The 14,320-nt window shown below is 42.9% G+C and overlaps 2 protein-coding genes across 2 annotated transcripts in view; one reads left to right on the top strand and one right to left on the bottom strand.

The window, feature by feature from the left end:
* On the top strand, nt 1-1,367 carry SS18L2 (SS18 like 2; the record flags this gene model as incomplete). Its single annotated transcript, XM_014310104.2, has 3 exons — nt 1-15; nt 126-202; nt 773-1,367. Coding segments are annotated over 3 exons (180 nt in total), but the record flags the coding sequence as incomplete, so codon positions are not given.
* A 528-nt stretch (nt 1,368-1,895) lies between these two features.
* Nucleotides 1,896-14,320, bottom strand: part of KIAA0355 (KIAA0355 ortholog) — a 31,357-nt gene continuing 18,932 nt past the window's right edge. The window contains exons 8-13 of the mRNA XM_005428464.3: nt 13,756-13,881; nt 12,310-13,289; nt 8,809-8,974; nt 7,828-7,962; nt 5,724-5,802; nt 1,896-4,905 (exon numbers count right to left, since the gene is read on the bottom strand). Of these exons, the coding sequence (XP_005428521.1) occupies nt 4,588-4,905; nt 5,724-5,802; nt 7,828-7,962; nt 8,809-8,974; nt 12,310-13,289; nt 13,756-13,881 (1,804 nt within the window). The 3' untranslated portion in view covers nt 1,896-4,587. The remainder of the gene's footprint in view (nt 4,906-5,723; nt 5,803-7,827; nt 7,963-8,808; nt 8,975-12,309; nt 13,290-13,755; nt 13,882-14,320) is intronic.

Raw genomic sequence — 14,320 nt, 5'->3', positions numbered from 1 at the left:
GACACGCTGCAGCGGGTGAGCGACACGGGGCTGGGACGGGGCCGGGACTGGGCCGAGACCGAGCCCTTCCGGCCCGCTTGGGGCAGAGCTGGCCGGGGCGGGCGGTGACGGTGTCTGTGCCGCAGCTGCTGGAGGAGAACGACCAGTTGATCCGGTGCATCGTGGAGTACCAGAACAAGGGCCGCGCCACCGACTGCGTGCAGTGAGTGACCGACGGGCGGGCAGGGCGGAGCGCTGGGGGCCAGGTGTGGGCAGCGGGAGCCAAACGCAGCTGGAGCTCCTAGAACTTTCCTGCCGCCACTGGGAAAATGCGTCTGAGCTCACGAAGGGGTTCCCCAGAATCATTTCAGAGACGTATAGAGCACGGATGGTCCTTGCTGCTTTGGTCAGGGTGTTTGCCCAGTGTTCCTGGGCCCGCTCTGCCCTCCGTGCCCGTGTGGGCAGCCCGAGCCGGCGGCTCTGCCGCTCCGGCACCTGCTCAGACCAGCCCGGCAGGCAGCTCTGAACTCCTGCTCCGCTGCGTTCTGCAGCTGCCAGGCTGCGAGCTCAGTGCCCTGCTTCCCATCGAAGCTGGGTAGTAGCACATCTCGGCTACGGAGATCAGTGCTCAGTGCGTTATACCGGGCTTCAGAATGAGAACAACCCTGATTTATTATTCTAGTTTGCTTTCTTTTTCCCTAACTGCAAATACTGATCAGAGTACACGAGTGAAAGTATGGGTAGTTGCCTAGTAAAGAATGTCTCCCAGATCCTTTGTTTCCTCCTCTCACAGGTACCAGCATATCCTGCACAGGAACCTCATTTACTTAGCTACAATTGCTGATGCCTCACCGCCCAGGATGCAGAAGCCTGTAGACTGACAGCAATACCTGGACGTGAGCACTGCAGCTTTCAGAGGCTGTAGAAATAGTTTAGAGTCCTACTTTGAAAACGAAGAAGGTGTGGGTTTAAAAAAGGCAGGTAAAAAGTGATCTGTACTTCTGTCTTTAAATTGTGAATGCAGTTTTCAGTGTAGTATTAGGCCAGCTTTTCCCCCGTTACTGTAACTAACACAGCTTAAGAATGATAATTATCACATTCCCTTTTCCCTCTGAAAAACTCAATTCAGTGTACCTCTGGGAATAGCCTGGTTGTCAAGACAGCACTATGGGAAGCAGAGCCCATTTCATGAGTCAGATTCTATAATAACAAGGGAAGTATTACTCTAGGTGACTCCTACCTCCAGCATGACAAAGCTGGAGGTATGTGTTCCATATATAAAAGCAGTAAACTCTTGTATCCTGTATCAGAACAATTGTGCTAAATAAACGAAATATGTTCTTTGTAAGTTGTAGTATATTCTGAATTAATATAATGCATTAACAAAAGAGCTGCTCCGTGATTTAGTCAAACAGAAATGTTACCTTTCCTAGGACTGGTGGGATTGCTACACCACTCACCAATTATGTGTAAGGGTGAAACCAAGCTATTATTTTAGAAGCTTTTGCCCAAATTTATTAAGGTTTTTTCTCTGTGCTTGAAATGCTCTGTAAACAAGTCAATTCTTGCACAGTCAGAATGGTTCATGTGCTTCCTGGGTACTGTCAGCACTGCTGGCCAGCTGCATGCCTGTGTGCTCCTCTCCAGTAAGGAAGAAAGCAGCTTTGCACACCCTGCATAGGCATTTCAGTGCCACAGTTAACACACACTGAATAGCCTTGGTCATGGCAGGGAGGGGGACAGAGTTTTCTTTTTGCTTACTACCATCAGAGTTACTGACTCTGATTCCTAAAAATTCCAGTATCGTGATTTTGGCAATGTTTACCCGCACTACTGGTTCAAAGACCCTGCTGAGGCATTGTCTGTACCACATTCTTCTGTGACATCACCTGAGAAAGCACCTTTAAAGATTGGACTGTGCATAAAGTTCATTTTTATATGATAGAGTCAGTAAGTAGGCAGTTGACAATTTTCAAACTGTTAAATAATCCCATGTTAATGTAGTAAGATCTTTGTTTACAAACCAAAGTTACAGTTTAAGGTGCTGCTCATTTTCAGCAAGGTGCATATTTTAAACAGGTATGACCTATTAAATGTATATCTTTAATAAAGCAAATAGTTTACTTTTACAGAAGCTTTAAAATACAAACTGTACAGTTCCAGTTCAGAAGCGTTAGCTATTCACAAGAAGCACTGCAATAAGGGTAAGTTAACTAAGCACCAAACCCTTGCACTTGGCAGTGTAAGTGAAGTTTAAGGGCAAGACTCATTTGCCAAGTGCAACAATTCTTAAAATTACCAGTGTTCAGAACAATCGGAAGCAAAGGACAGAGTAGCACCCACGTGGTCAAAATGCAGACAAACTTTCTTTGTGTTCACAATTCACTTATGTAGGTCCAGAAACTTGCCAGCATTTGTAATTATGAATAAACTGCAAAAACTATAGCAATCATTTTGGCACTTGTTAGAAAAAAAGTTCAAAATTAAGTTGTTTTCATTAGCTTCCATTTTGGTCTTAGTATGAATAACCAAGTAAGTACAACCAAATTTGGGGTTTAATATTAGATCTAAACAACAAGATTTAGGAAACTTGAAACCATTCATGAAGTTAAATAACCACTAACATTTTCAGTGGAAGGTTTTCAAAATTATAGTAGTACAGACCATTAACAATTTACAGACAGAAGCCACACTGATTGTGCAAAGCACATTACTGTAAAAAGTCTATGTACAGCAAACAAATCTTTGTAAACATGGTAAGTATGAAGTTTCAGAAAACATGGTGACAATATCATAAATACAGGCAACATTGGCATCCTCAAACAGCACAAAAGGTAACAATCTGGGCCTGCAAATAAAGCCCGTCACCATACAAACAAAAAAGGTGGATGGGTTTTAAATACCCAAATGTTTAATAGTTTTAGTGTTGTGTATACTTTTTATTTATATATATATATATATAATGTATTTATTTTTTGGTATCTTCAGATATAGATGTACTTAGTTTGTAAAACCAAAACCAAAAAATGTGCTTTATCTTCATTGAAAAATTATGTAGTTAGAACTAATAACCCATTTTACTAGTAGTTAACATATTAGAATGATATGACTTAAGAAAAATACAAAAATAAGATTAATACTGTCAAAACTCTTATACCAGAAAATATTGTGGTTTTTAGACTCTTTCAAAGATGAAATATGAAAATTTAAATAAGCTCTAACTATATAAAGAATCTTCTGTAATCTCAATTCATATACAGTGGGATAGGTATACATATTTACCATTGTTCTTGAATTTGTAAGCACCAGTCACTCGCCCCCATCCACTTTGGTTGGAAGATTATTCCTAATTCCACAGGTTCACTTAATGGCACATATTGACTGCAAATAATTACTTTATCCTTTTAAAAAAAATAATGTTCTTTTAACTAACTGCTACCCCACATTTCAGTTTTACTATCTTCTGAGCCAGCTCACAATTTTTAATCAACTGTAGCATCTGAAATAAGACTTTAAATAAATGCAAGTAGTCTCTTAGGCTTTGCTTTCACACACTGCAGGAGCACCTTGTGGAGAGTGCCTTTGGCCAAATGCAGCCATAGGACAGGGTTTGTGTAAGAACCAGGGTCCCTCTGTCCACACAGGTGTGTGAGAACCTGGGTCCCACTGCCCACACATGTCTGGAACCAGGGTCCCTCTGTGCACACATGTGTGTGACAACAAGGGTTCCTCTGTCCACACAGGTGTGTGACAACCAGGGTCCCTCTGCCCACACAGGTGTCTGGAACCAGGGTCCCTCTGCCCACACAGGTGTGTGACAACAAGGGTTCCTCTGTGCACACAGGTGTGTGACAACCAGGGTCCCTCTGTGCACACAGGTGTGTGACAACCAGGGTCCCTCTGTCCACACAGGTGTCTGGAACCAGAGTCCCTCTGTCCACAGAGGTGCCATCTGTGTCAAGCAGCTCAGGTCACGTTGACGACACAAGGCTGAGTGGTTCTGCTGATCTTCACCTACAGGAAGGAAACTGCCACAAAACTCAGTTTTGTGACTGTTTCTGCAGCAGTTCCCAAATGAACTCACTTGTGTAGCACAGGAAAAGCTGCTGTTGCACTTCATTGTAAAAAAGCTGCCCACAGGCTGTAATGGAGAATACAAAGGTTCTACAGCTTGTCCTTTACAAATTTAAACACAAACAGTGTTGAGCAAAGTGACCACTATATATTTGCTTCAACATATTCAATGTGTTTCAGTAAGATGTTTTAACTATAAATCTATATGAAAAATAGCTATAAAATACAGTGTTTCTTGTATGGTAGTCCTTCAGCAGTTCTTTTTTAGAAAAAAAAAATGTCTTGAAAGTAAAGGCAATTACACATTTTTAAAAGCATTTCTACATCACAGTTTTGGGCTGTTTCGTGTCCACCAAACATATTGGCCATATTTGCTCAGCACTGTAACTCAGAATCCGAGAGTTTGTCTATCTCACCCAAACCCCCTCAATCCCACATCGAGAGAGAAACAGGATATAGCCAACACAGCACTGTGAATCAAAGTAATGTGATTTCCATTTGGCCCTGTGCTGCATTTTCCAGTAGGAGCAGCAGTCAGTACTGGTGCAGGTAAGATGGTCTGCGCTCGTGCTTTACTGGGAAGGATTTAAAGCCCTTGTTGATCTGTTTGTGCTGGGAAGCCTGCTGGGACTGCTGCTGCTGCTGCTGGGCGTAGGCGAAGCTGGAGGAGAGGCCGGCGGGGCCGCAGTCGCTGGCCCACATGGGCGACTGCAGCATCTGCATGGTGTCACTCCACTGGCTCACGGGGCTGCTCATGGGGTACAGGGACGTGCTCTGGCTGGGCAGCGTGCTGGGCACAGAGCACGTGTGCTGCCACGGGGCCTTGGGAGGCCACGTTTTGGTCTTGTTATCCTGGGAAAACAAAATCAGTTAGGGTGCTTTGGTTTAACAACAGAATGCTGCTTTTTTAGACAATACTTAACATGTCACCTTCTCACCTCCTTGAGACATTGTCCCAAGATTAGTTTATATTTGAAAGCCTGTGACAGTGTTCACAGGGGTCTGAGGATGAGGGAAGAGACAAGGATCTGACTCCATGTTTCACAAGGCTTGATTTATTATTTTATGATATATATTATACTAAAACTATACTAAAAGAATAGAAGAAAGGATTTCATCAGAAGGCTGGCTAAGAATAGAAAAAGAAAGAATGATAACAAAAGCTTGTGTCTCAGACAGAGTCAGAGCCAGCTGACTGTGATTGGCCATTCATTAGAAACAACCACATGAGACCAATCACAGATCCACCTGTTGCATTCCACAGCAGCAGATAACCATTGTTTACATTTTGTTCCTGAGGCCTCGCGGCTTCTCAAGAGCAAAAATCCTAAAAAAAGGATTTTTCATAAAAGATGTCTGTGACAAAAGCCGAACTGATGCCTACATATAGCACTCTCAATTCTTAAAATATCTGCCTGTTAAAACACATTTACTTCAGCTTGACACACAGTGGCCCCACTGAAAGGGAAAAAGTAAATCACTTCCAATTTTAATATATTAAGCTTGGTGGCTGACAAAAGCACCTCATGCTACTTGAGTGCAGATGGTTTAGGTTTTCACTGAAGTAAGCCAATCTGGAGATCCAGATGCTTTTCCAGTTGACTGCCTCACGCAGACCCACCCCCGGTGCCAGCAGAGGAGGGGACTGAGCCAAGCCACACTGAGCTCACCTGACTGCGGTCATCTGCTGCAGAGAGAAGGGGAGGCGATGGCAGCGTGCTGGGTTCCTGTTCACCACTGCTGTGTTTTCTGCCCAGAAACAGAGAGACATTGACTGGTTGGTTTTAAATGAGTCACCCTCATTAATCTGCCACTGGCACAGATGAGGCAGCCTACAGTACTGTTTTCAGAAACATCTGGTTTCATGTACTTTTTGTTCAGTACAGGTAAAAGCAACAATACAGAAACTGTCAGGGACATGACAATGCAGTAATTCTTGAAGCTACAGCTTCAACATTTTTGTAGAGGTGAAAGGAACCTGGGATAGACTTTTGTCCACTTTCAAGAAATCTGCCAGAAATTGTGTTTTTTCTTCTGTTACCTGCTCTTGTGGCTAGGTTTCTTTTGGTTTTATTTAAGTATCTTTTCTGAAATAACCTTATAGATAAGACAAAACAGCAGTTGAGGAAGTGAAACATGTGCTGAAACACAGTAATTTTACTGAAGAAAAATATTCTACCTTCAGTTTAAATTTGTGACCTAATACCTAGTTAGTAAATAGAAGCCCTTGACCACATGTGCATTCTGGAAGATTTTTTTCCTCGGTTGGGTTTTTTTAGGAGGAGCGATTAACGGCATGGGTTTAGATTAAAGCAGAATCTTTTATTTCATCCTTTTTGTAAGAATTCCAATCAGCATGCTCCAGTCAGCTCCCATAGGTAAGCAGCCCTTTGCAGGTCACCTTTAGCACACTCAGCCCTTCCACCTCCTCTTAGTGCCCAGCTTTAGCTCCGGTCTCTTGTCAGGCCCTGACCTACAGAACACTGCTCTTCCTGCAAGTGATAGGAGACAGCAGTAGTGTTACTTCAGCTGAGGTTTTGGCCAGGGAAGTCCCCTCTTTGGACACTTTCTTCTGCCCTTTAGAGCACTACATAAACCACAGGCTTTTCTTCTTGCTCCATGATCAGTCTCTAGCTATCTACTGGTTTGGCATGTTAAGTCACCCTTATGTGTTTGTTTTCCTTCCCTGCTGCTTTTTTTTTTAAATGCAAGTAATTACCACTTTTTCTGTGACTGTTTATAGATGGCTCTTTCCCATTAATTTCAATTTAACATTCATTGAAGCTCAGGTTTTGTTCCCTCCCTATGAAGTCTTGGCTGAGTGTAAAGATTCAGAAAGTAGCTGCTCTTATTCCTTTCTGATAATGCATACAAAAATAGCTATCCAGGTAGAATCTGTGAGAAACTGGCACTGACTTTGTTTTCATTCACCAAAAAGCAGACAGACAATTTTGTATCTATGTATTGACTCCAAATTACTCTGTGACTGTAAACAAATATTTGGCCACTTACTTCATTTTTAGAAAAGACTGAAAAATAGTTTGAGAGAACAATTCCAGATTGGAATTGGGTTGGTATTCATGCTTCATCTTGTGCCTTTTGTTACTATTGTTCTGACTACCCTCTGCTGTGCAATCACTGAGGTTCCAAAGACACCGAGCCTCCAGCCCTTTAGAAAATCAGAATTGCTGTAATTCACACTACTGATAGAAGTGGCCTGTTCATAGCTGAAAATCCTGGCTTGGTTTTTCCATTATTGAAATTATTTACAAAGGCAGTTTGGCCTTCTCTTTGTACTGTGAGAAACAGAGGACTAAGCAGGGGTGGATTTCCCACTCCCAGAACAGCAGCAGCTGAGGTGAGTGGTGCACACCAGGTTAGCAGCAGCTTCTCCCCAGTGCCACAGGCTGCAGCCAAGGCACCCAAACCCACCACGTCAGCACGGCCCAGCTGCAGCCAGGCACTCCACAAAACCACTGAGGGTCTCATAAAGCCCCAGGAAGTGGCATCCAAAGGAGACTCATGCAAGAGGGAAAGCACTAGATCTTTCCTAGCCATAGTGACCCTCAGTGAAGGGCTGGCTGTTTGCACAGTGCTGGTTTGTACAAGGAGAAAGCTGCTAATACAGCTCACATCACCCGTGTAGCACACAAACTCATCTTTGTGGAGACTTGTCTCATTTGCAGGAATTTCCTTTGTCTGGCTACTCAGATGAAATTACATAAAAACAAAAGGAGTCTGACAAAGTGATCCATTTCTGTTCATTTTGCTCACCTCCTCTGCTTTACAGCAGCAACAAGGTCTGGCCCTGAGAACATGGAGAACAAACTGTCTCCGTTAGCTGAGGAGGTCTCATCGCTTGAGCTGGCAGAGTCTCCTTGAGTACCAGACCAGCTGTTTGTCACATCACTGCAAGACAGAAAGTTGTATTAGTCCTTGTATTTACAGTGCCTGGTCCAGACTGTGTGCCACAGTTGTGCTGAATCTTTGTCACAGGTGATACCTCAGAGCACAGCATTTCAGCACTTGGTAAAATGTGCCAGTAATACAGGTACTTTCACTAGTTCTGAGTGGTCACATTAACTGCTCTGTTATTGTAGTTAAATATATATAAATAGGCTGTAATTATACCAATTAGAAGCACCTCTCCTGTTCAGGAAGGAGAAACAAGTGATGCTTAGATTTGGAATCACTAAGTACTTGACTTTTTCACTGCAAAACTGAGCTAGAACACATACCCATACTGGTTTTACACTAGAGACTCACTGCTCTTACACTATGGACAAATGGACAGAGAATCTTGAAACACTTCTTGTGTAGTAAATAGTTATGATTTGGAAGATATTAAAAACTCTAAATGTACCTGCTGTGAGGTACCTGCCTTTTAGTAGAAGGATTAAGTGGCTAAAATCTGGAAAACTGAATTCAATCAGGCACTGCAACTTTGACAGCATCACTTTTCATCAAAACTAGATCTTAAAGCTGTTTTTAAAACACTCAGAGAAAACTCTCCTGAATACATCTGGGCTATAGATTCCTTATTTCCTCTGCTGGAGCCCCAGTCAGTATCCATGGCACTCTAAGGATGACATCAGGCACATCAGTGCCTTGGGATCAGCAAAGCAGCCAGGGTCACATTGCTCCTCTGAACAGTGAAGTGCAGCTTTCACAGATGCAGCAGCAACTGAAAAAAACCCCAGTATTCCCACATTGTGCCAAGTCTGGGTGCAAGATAAAGCCTGTGCAGTCTCTTACCCCTCTGTGAAATAGTCAGGGAAGGGCCAGGTTTTATGGGGATCATCAGGAAGGGGCCAGTTGCCACGCGCGGTGCTCGGGCGCCGGACGTGCTGTGCTTGCCTCTTCTGTTGCATAGCCTGGTTCACCCCAGCCACATAGCGAGCAAACTCTGGGTCAGAGCCAACTGAAGGAAAGAAACCAACAAATCCATTGCAGACACTCAGCTGTTTCTGCTGCAAGCCAACTGAAGGAAAGAAACCAACAAACTCAGCTGTTTCTGCTGCGCTTCCAATGCTTTAGGTTTGACCCTACCCCACACCACAGTAATTCCCTCCCTGATGATAAGTGGCAGCCAGCAGTGGATGGGTCTGCATAGAGCAGTGAAGAAAGTTTTACAAATTTTTACAAAGATGAGATACACAGCAGCCACAGTGGATAGTAATTATCACATGGAAGTACACCTGCCCCTTGCATTCCATTAGGGAAATTGTGTTTGTACAATGATGGTGTCTATGCTGAAAGGTCTGTCCAGTATCAGCAGACACTGATGAAATGGACACTGTACATTTATCCACACATGTGAAAAAGAGCAGAACAGTTACTGTAGCTGATACCAGAGTGCATCATGGTTTCCAGCTATGGTTTGATCCTGCTTGAATCATACTAGAACACAGACCACCAAAACTGCCTCCTTCCTATATGGGTGAGACAATTCTGAAAACATTCTGGTTCTGACTATAAAATATATTTCAGAATAAGAATTATACTTACAGAAAAAGCAGTAATTTAGTAATTTAAAAATTCTTCCATTCTCAACATGCTTTTTATGTCCCAAGTATCCAGTAAGGAATAAGCACGCTCTTGAGCAGACACAGCAAAAGCCTCAATCCAAAAGTGTTTCAAATGCTCCATTGATCAGAGCAAGCAATTGCTGTATTCAAATACTGCTGATAATGAGTCACTAACTGAGTTTCCACAGCTTCTTTTTCTTTTGCCTTTTTTTCTTCCCTGAGAAAAAAACTTGGCAATCTGACTGGATTTATGGAAAATGTCTAGACTACATGCACAGTAATTGCAGTGGGAAGTACTGAGCTGCTGCCTTGCCAGTCTCAGCTGGAGATGGAGTGAAGACTGAAGAACATCCAACAATCCTGCACAGCTCACAAAGCAGAAATCTCTATTATCTGACAGCTCCCTACATTCAACACGGCATTTGGAAGATATGTTTCCTTGTTCTCATTTGACACATCCAGAAAAGACCTCCACAATGTTTTGCTGAATGCAAATTAAAAAGATAGTAAAGAAAACTTTGTTTCTCTGCCTCCTTTACTAAGCAAGGCATATCTGAGAGCTATCTAGGAACAAAACATCCCCAGTCGTGCTTGCTCTCCCTCTGAAATACCTTTATGTCTATTTAAGATGAAGCTGGAAGCCAGACAGTTCCTCAGATCTAAGAACAGAGTCTAGATGGATTCTGAAGGACATCCAGGCTTTTTTACCTGTGGACAGCATTAAGTTCTAAAGTGCTGGTATATTCAAAATAGGTAATTTTGGTAAAATTGTGGTAATTTTTACCTCACTGAAAACATCAGGTGAACAGGTTTTTATCAGATAGTTTTTTACTCCAAAAGATTGGAGTTACCAACATTCCTTCTATTGTTCTTATTGCAACATTCCTTCATCAGCTTCTTAGTGATGACTAAATACTACAAAATACATTGTTGGGATTAGTTAGGCCTTCAACATGAAAAGCCATAAATTTCAATTTTATAAATTCTTAATCAGCAGTTTTGCATCTTAAGAGAGACATCATTTTCAGACTCTAAAAGTATTTATCAAAAAAAAGTAATGTGTTTTGTTTCAAATGACAAATGTACAGTCCTAGGAAACCCTGGAAATGAAAAGCAGTGTTCTGGTTTACAGCTTTTTGTACAACACTAAAGCTTAAAATGCAGATTTCTACACCACAGCTCAACCTGGCAAGTTCTATGAAGAAAAGTTCTTTCTAGTGGAAAAGTATTCAGTTGGAAGGATTTTTGTTTGGGTTTGGTTTTTTAAATGCCAGATCTGTGAAAATACTGCTTTTACTTATCACTACAACTGCAGAAGTGTGTATCTTAATCCACTGAGCACTATTTATGGACCTTGAGTAAGTCACCTTTTCCAAGTACCACTTTCTACATATCTTACATTCATCAAATGGAACAACACAAGTAGTTTTTTGTACAGCAAAAGGAAAATACTGCAGAAATAGAATGGATTTCAAATGCTGAGAATGTCAGTCCTTTGCATACCTGCTTTCTTTTCCCCACACACACATGGGCTTAGTGCTTGCTGAGAATAATTTTGTCCTTCCTTAGAGGCTGTGATAATCCTTAAATCTATACCCTAAGTCTGTTTAACTAAGATGTTGCTAATTCAGACTTACAGTTATTAAGCAACAACTAACTATGGTGGCTATTTTTGCCATAGAAACTCCACTAATTAATCAAGTAAGTTGACAAAATAACTATCATAATTATGAGTCAAAGGAGCTGGTTTGAGACACCCACACATTCCAAACACAGACGAGTGCAAATGAGCTCGGGAAACTGAGCCCTGCTTTGATAAAAGGTTTCCCTGTTCTCTGCTCCTCCCTCAGGCAGCTGCCATAAATGCACACTCCAACATTCCTGCAGCTGTGTTCCAGGCCAACAGAAGTTGCATTTACAAGGTAGCAGCTGTGTAAGTTCTTAATGCCACCATCAGAATCACACAATCACAAAATACTCTGAGTTGGAAGAGACCCATAAGGATCATCAAGTCCAGCTCTCAAGCCAATGACCCACATGGGGATTCATCTCCTCTTAAATTCCACAGTCAATTTCTTGGTCTGTAGATATTTGTTTATTACTCTAAAATTTTATCTCAATTCATCTATATTTACAATTTATTGGTGGTCCAAACACATGTGGCAGACCTCATGGCACTTGCTGTTTAGTCTCTAATCCTTTGACATCCAAACTTTTCACTGCAGAACCAGCTGTGGAACAGGAACCAGTGTGACTCCTAGGGAACTAGGGAGCTATGGAGGGAAAATGTGGGGATATGGGAAAGATGCAACCCAGCTGTATCTCCAGGTTACAAGACTGCTAAAGAGCAGGAAGAATAATTTTGAGGAGAGGGAACACACCTGAGCTCAAGAGTTTGTTTTAAACAATTTTACAAACTAAGTATAGGAGGAACATCATCTGTAAGTATCTTTTCAGTACTCTGGTGGGCTCCATATGGGAAAGGTCAGACTACTACAGCTGGGACAAGAAACAAGGAATTGGTTCCCATGCTTACTTATTAATGAGTTTTCAGATCACCTTTTGTTAAAAAAGCAAATCAGCACACACACAAATCCCTGCCTGCACTGGTCAGCACCCTTACATCCAGTGGGCAGCACAGGGAAATGACAGTTATTGCCAGCAATATTCACAGTATTCTTTTACAAAGAACCCTTACAAAAAGCATAATAAAGGAAAAGACACACACCTGCAGGGTCAAAAGGCAGGATTTCTCCCAACATCCCAAACACTCCATCAGTTTGGTCACGATTTGGCCACGTGTTGTTTCTAGGTCCTTGTGGTTTCTGTCCTAACATCTCTGCCATCATATTGTCCATATAGCTGCTCACAAGACCCAAGCTGTACAAATCAGAGCTTAAATCTGAAAAACCAGGATTGTTCCACTGATTTATATGAGACAACCCAGCTCCAACAGCCGGAGCTTGCTGCTGTGAAGAATTACTGAGCCATTTGGCAGGTACACGTTGCTGTGGTCCAATAGGTTGAAGCAGGTGTTGGTAATACTGCATTTGCTGCTTTTGGGACTGCTGCTGGGACAAGCCTTGCTGAGGAGGGTGCAGCGGGGTGTGAGACACAGACTGTGGCTGCTGTTGAACTGCTCCCGACTTCTGTTCTGCTGCTGTAGAGGATGCAACAGAGTTCCTTCTTTTCACCATCGGAGAAGTCTGCTGGGATTTGCCCATGTTAAAACCAGACAAGAAATCTATAACATCCTGCATTTCTTGGTCAGTTGGTAAATTCATACCTTTGTCATCCTTGCCATCATCTGGTTTGAAGAAGCTGTCCCGTCTCTCCACGAGGAAGCCGTTGACGAGCGGGTTGGTTGTGCTCTGCGCTGCCTGCAGGGCATCTGCGCTCCGAGGGAAGCTCCCCAGGTTCAGGATGTTCTGCAGCCGTGCATCCATGGTCGTGGGCATCTTAGCTTTCTCCTCTGAGCTGGAACTTATGAAGACGTTTTTGGAAGGTGTATTGGGGATTGAGTAACTTCCTGTGTTACTTGTACTAGTGCAGGAAGTTTTTTTTGTAAACCGTGAAGTCAGTTTGGAGAATGTCTTTTGCAGACCCCCTGAAGATTTGCTTCCATTCCCCGGTGGCATGTCAACCTGGCTCCCAAATTCTGAGATTTCACGCTGTAACTGGATCTGAATACAAGGCAAAGCTTGCTCCCTGCATCAACAAAAAACATGTATATCAAACCACCTAATACATAACTGAGTTTGTACCTTGGGGGAAAACGTGTATTTCAGTAATAGCTCGAGAAAGAAACAACACCAAAGACTGCCAAGTCCATCAGCTACTTCTTATAGTAACAAAGCAAATTATTCCTCATATTTCAATACTTTCCACTCCTTAAATTTTAGTTGTGCTTCAAGACCTCAGTGGAGGCCAATTTAATATAAATCAAGTGTTTTTGTAAGAGAGAAGCAAATACTTTTCAACCCTTGGATATGCTGCTGGTTTGGTTTTAAGCAGTCTCCTGTATCTCTGGATGTACCCAGAAGGTATCTGTGGGGATTAACAGTGTCTCACTCAGTCTGACTCCTGTTTTCCCCTTCTGATGAGCTGGCACTATCAAATCCCTCAGCACAGATTATTCAACGACAGCTTAGTTTGAACTAGAAAAGAGATGTACCTTCCTTCCTTCCACCTGTGTATATCAAACACAGCAGTGTAGAGCACATCCACCAGCCCCAAAGTCTTCTCCGGATCCAGACTCCTCTGTAGCAAAGACATTGTTGCTGGATCTTCTTTCAGACACCTGTCATCAATAAGTTTATATTAGAAATCACAATGCTTATTTTTTTACATTAAACAATTCTACCACATCAGTCAGAATACAGAAGGCCAATTGCTGCACTCCAGCAATGGGAATGTCTGGGGGTTCCTGGGCTGCAGCCTGAGCTCGGCCTGCTGTGGAGCAGAGCTAACCTGTGAGGTTCCGCATTGCAGGCACAGCTGAGGCACAGCAGCAACGAACACACAACACTCAACACACCTTTCTGCAACACGGCAGGAGCCTGACACAGCCCCGCACACGCCGAGAGCCTGAGGAGTGTGGGAGGGTCTGCGCGGAGATGGCTCTGCACATCCCCCAGTGATGGCTCACTCATCCCCCAGTGATGGCCCACACATCCCCCAGCGTGGGGCAGGTGATGGCTCACACATCCCAGTGATGGCTCACACATCCCAGTGATGGC

This window comes from Geospiza fortis, unplaced genomic scaffold, assembly GCF_000277835.1.
Source record: "Geospiza fortis unplaced genomic scaffold, GeoFor_1.0 scaffold383, whole genome shotgun sequence".
NCBI classification, from domain to species: domain Eukaryota; kingdom Metazoa; phylum Chordata; class Aves; order Passeriformes; family Thraupidae; genus Geospiza; species Geospiza fortis.
Note: the sequence above shows the minus strand (reverse complement) of the source record. Positions and strands in the feature narration are given on the sequence as shown.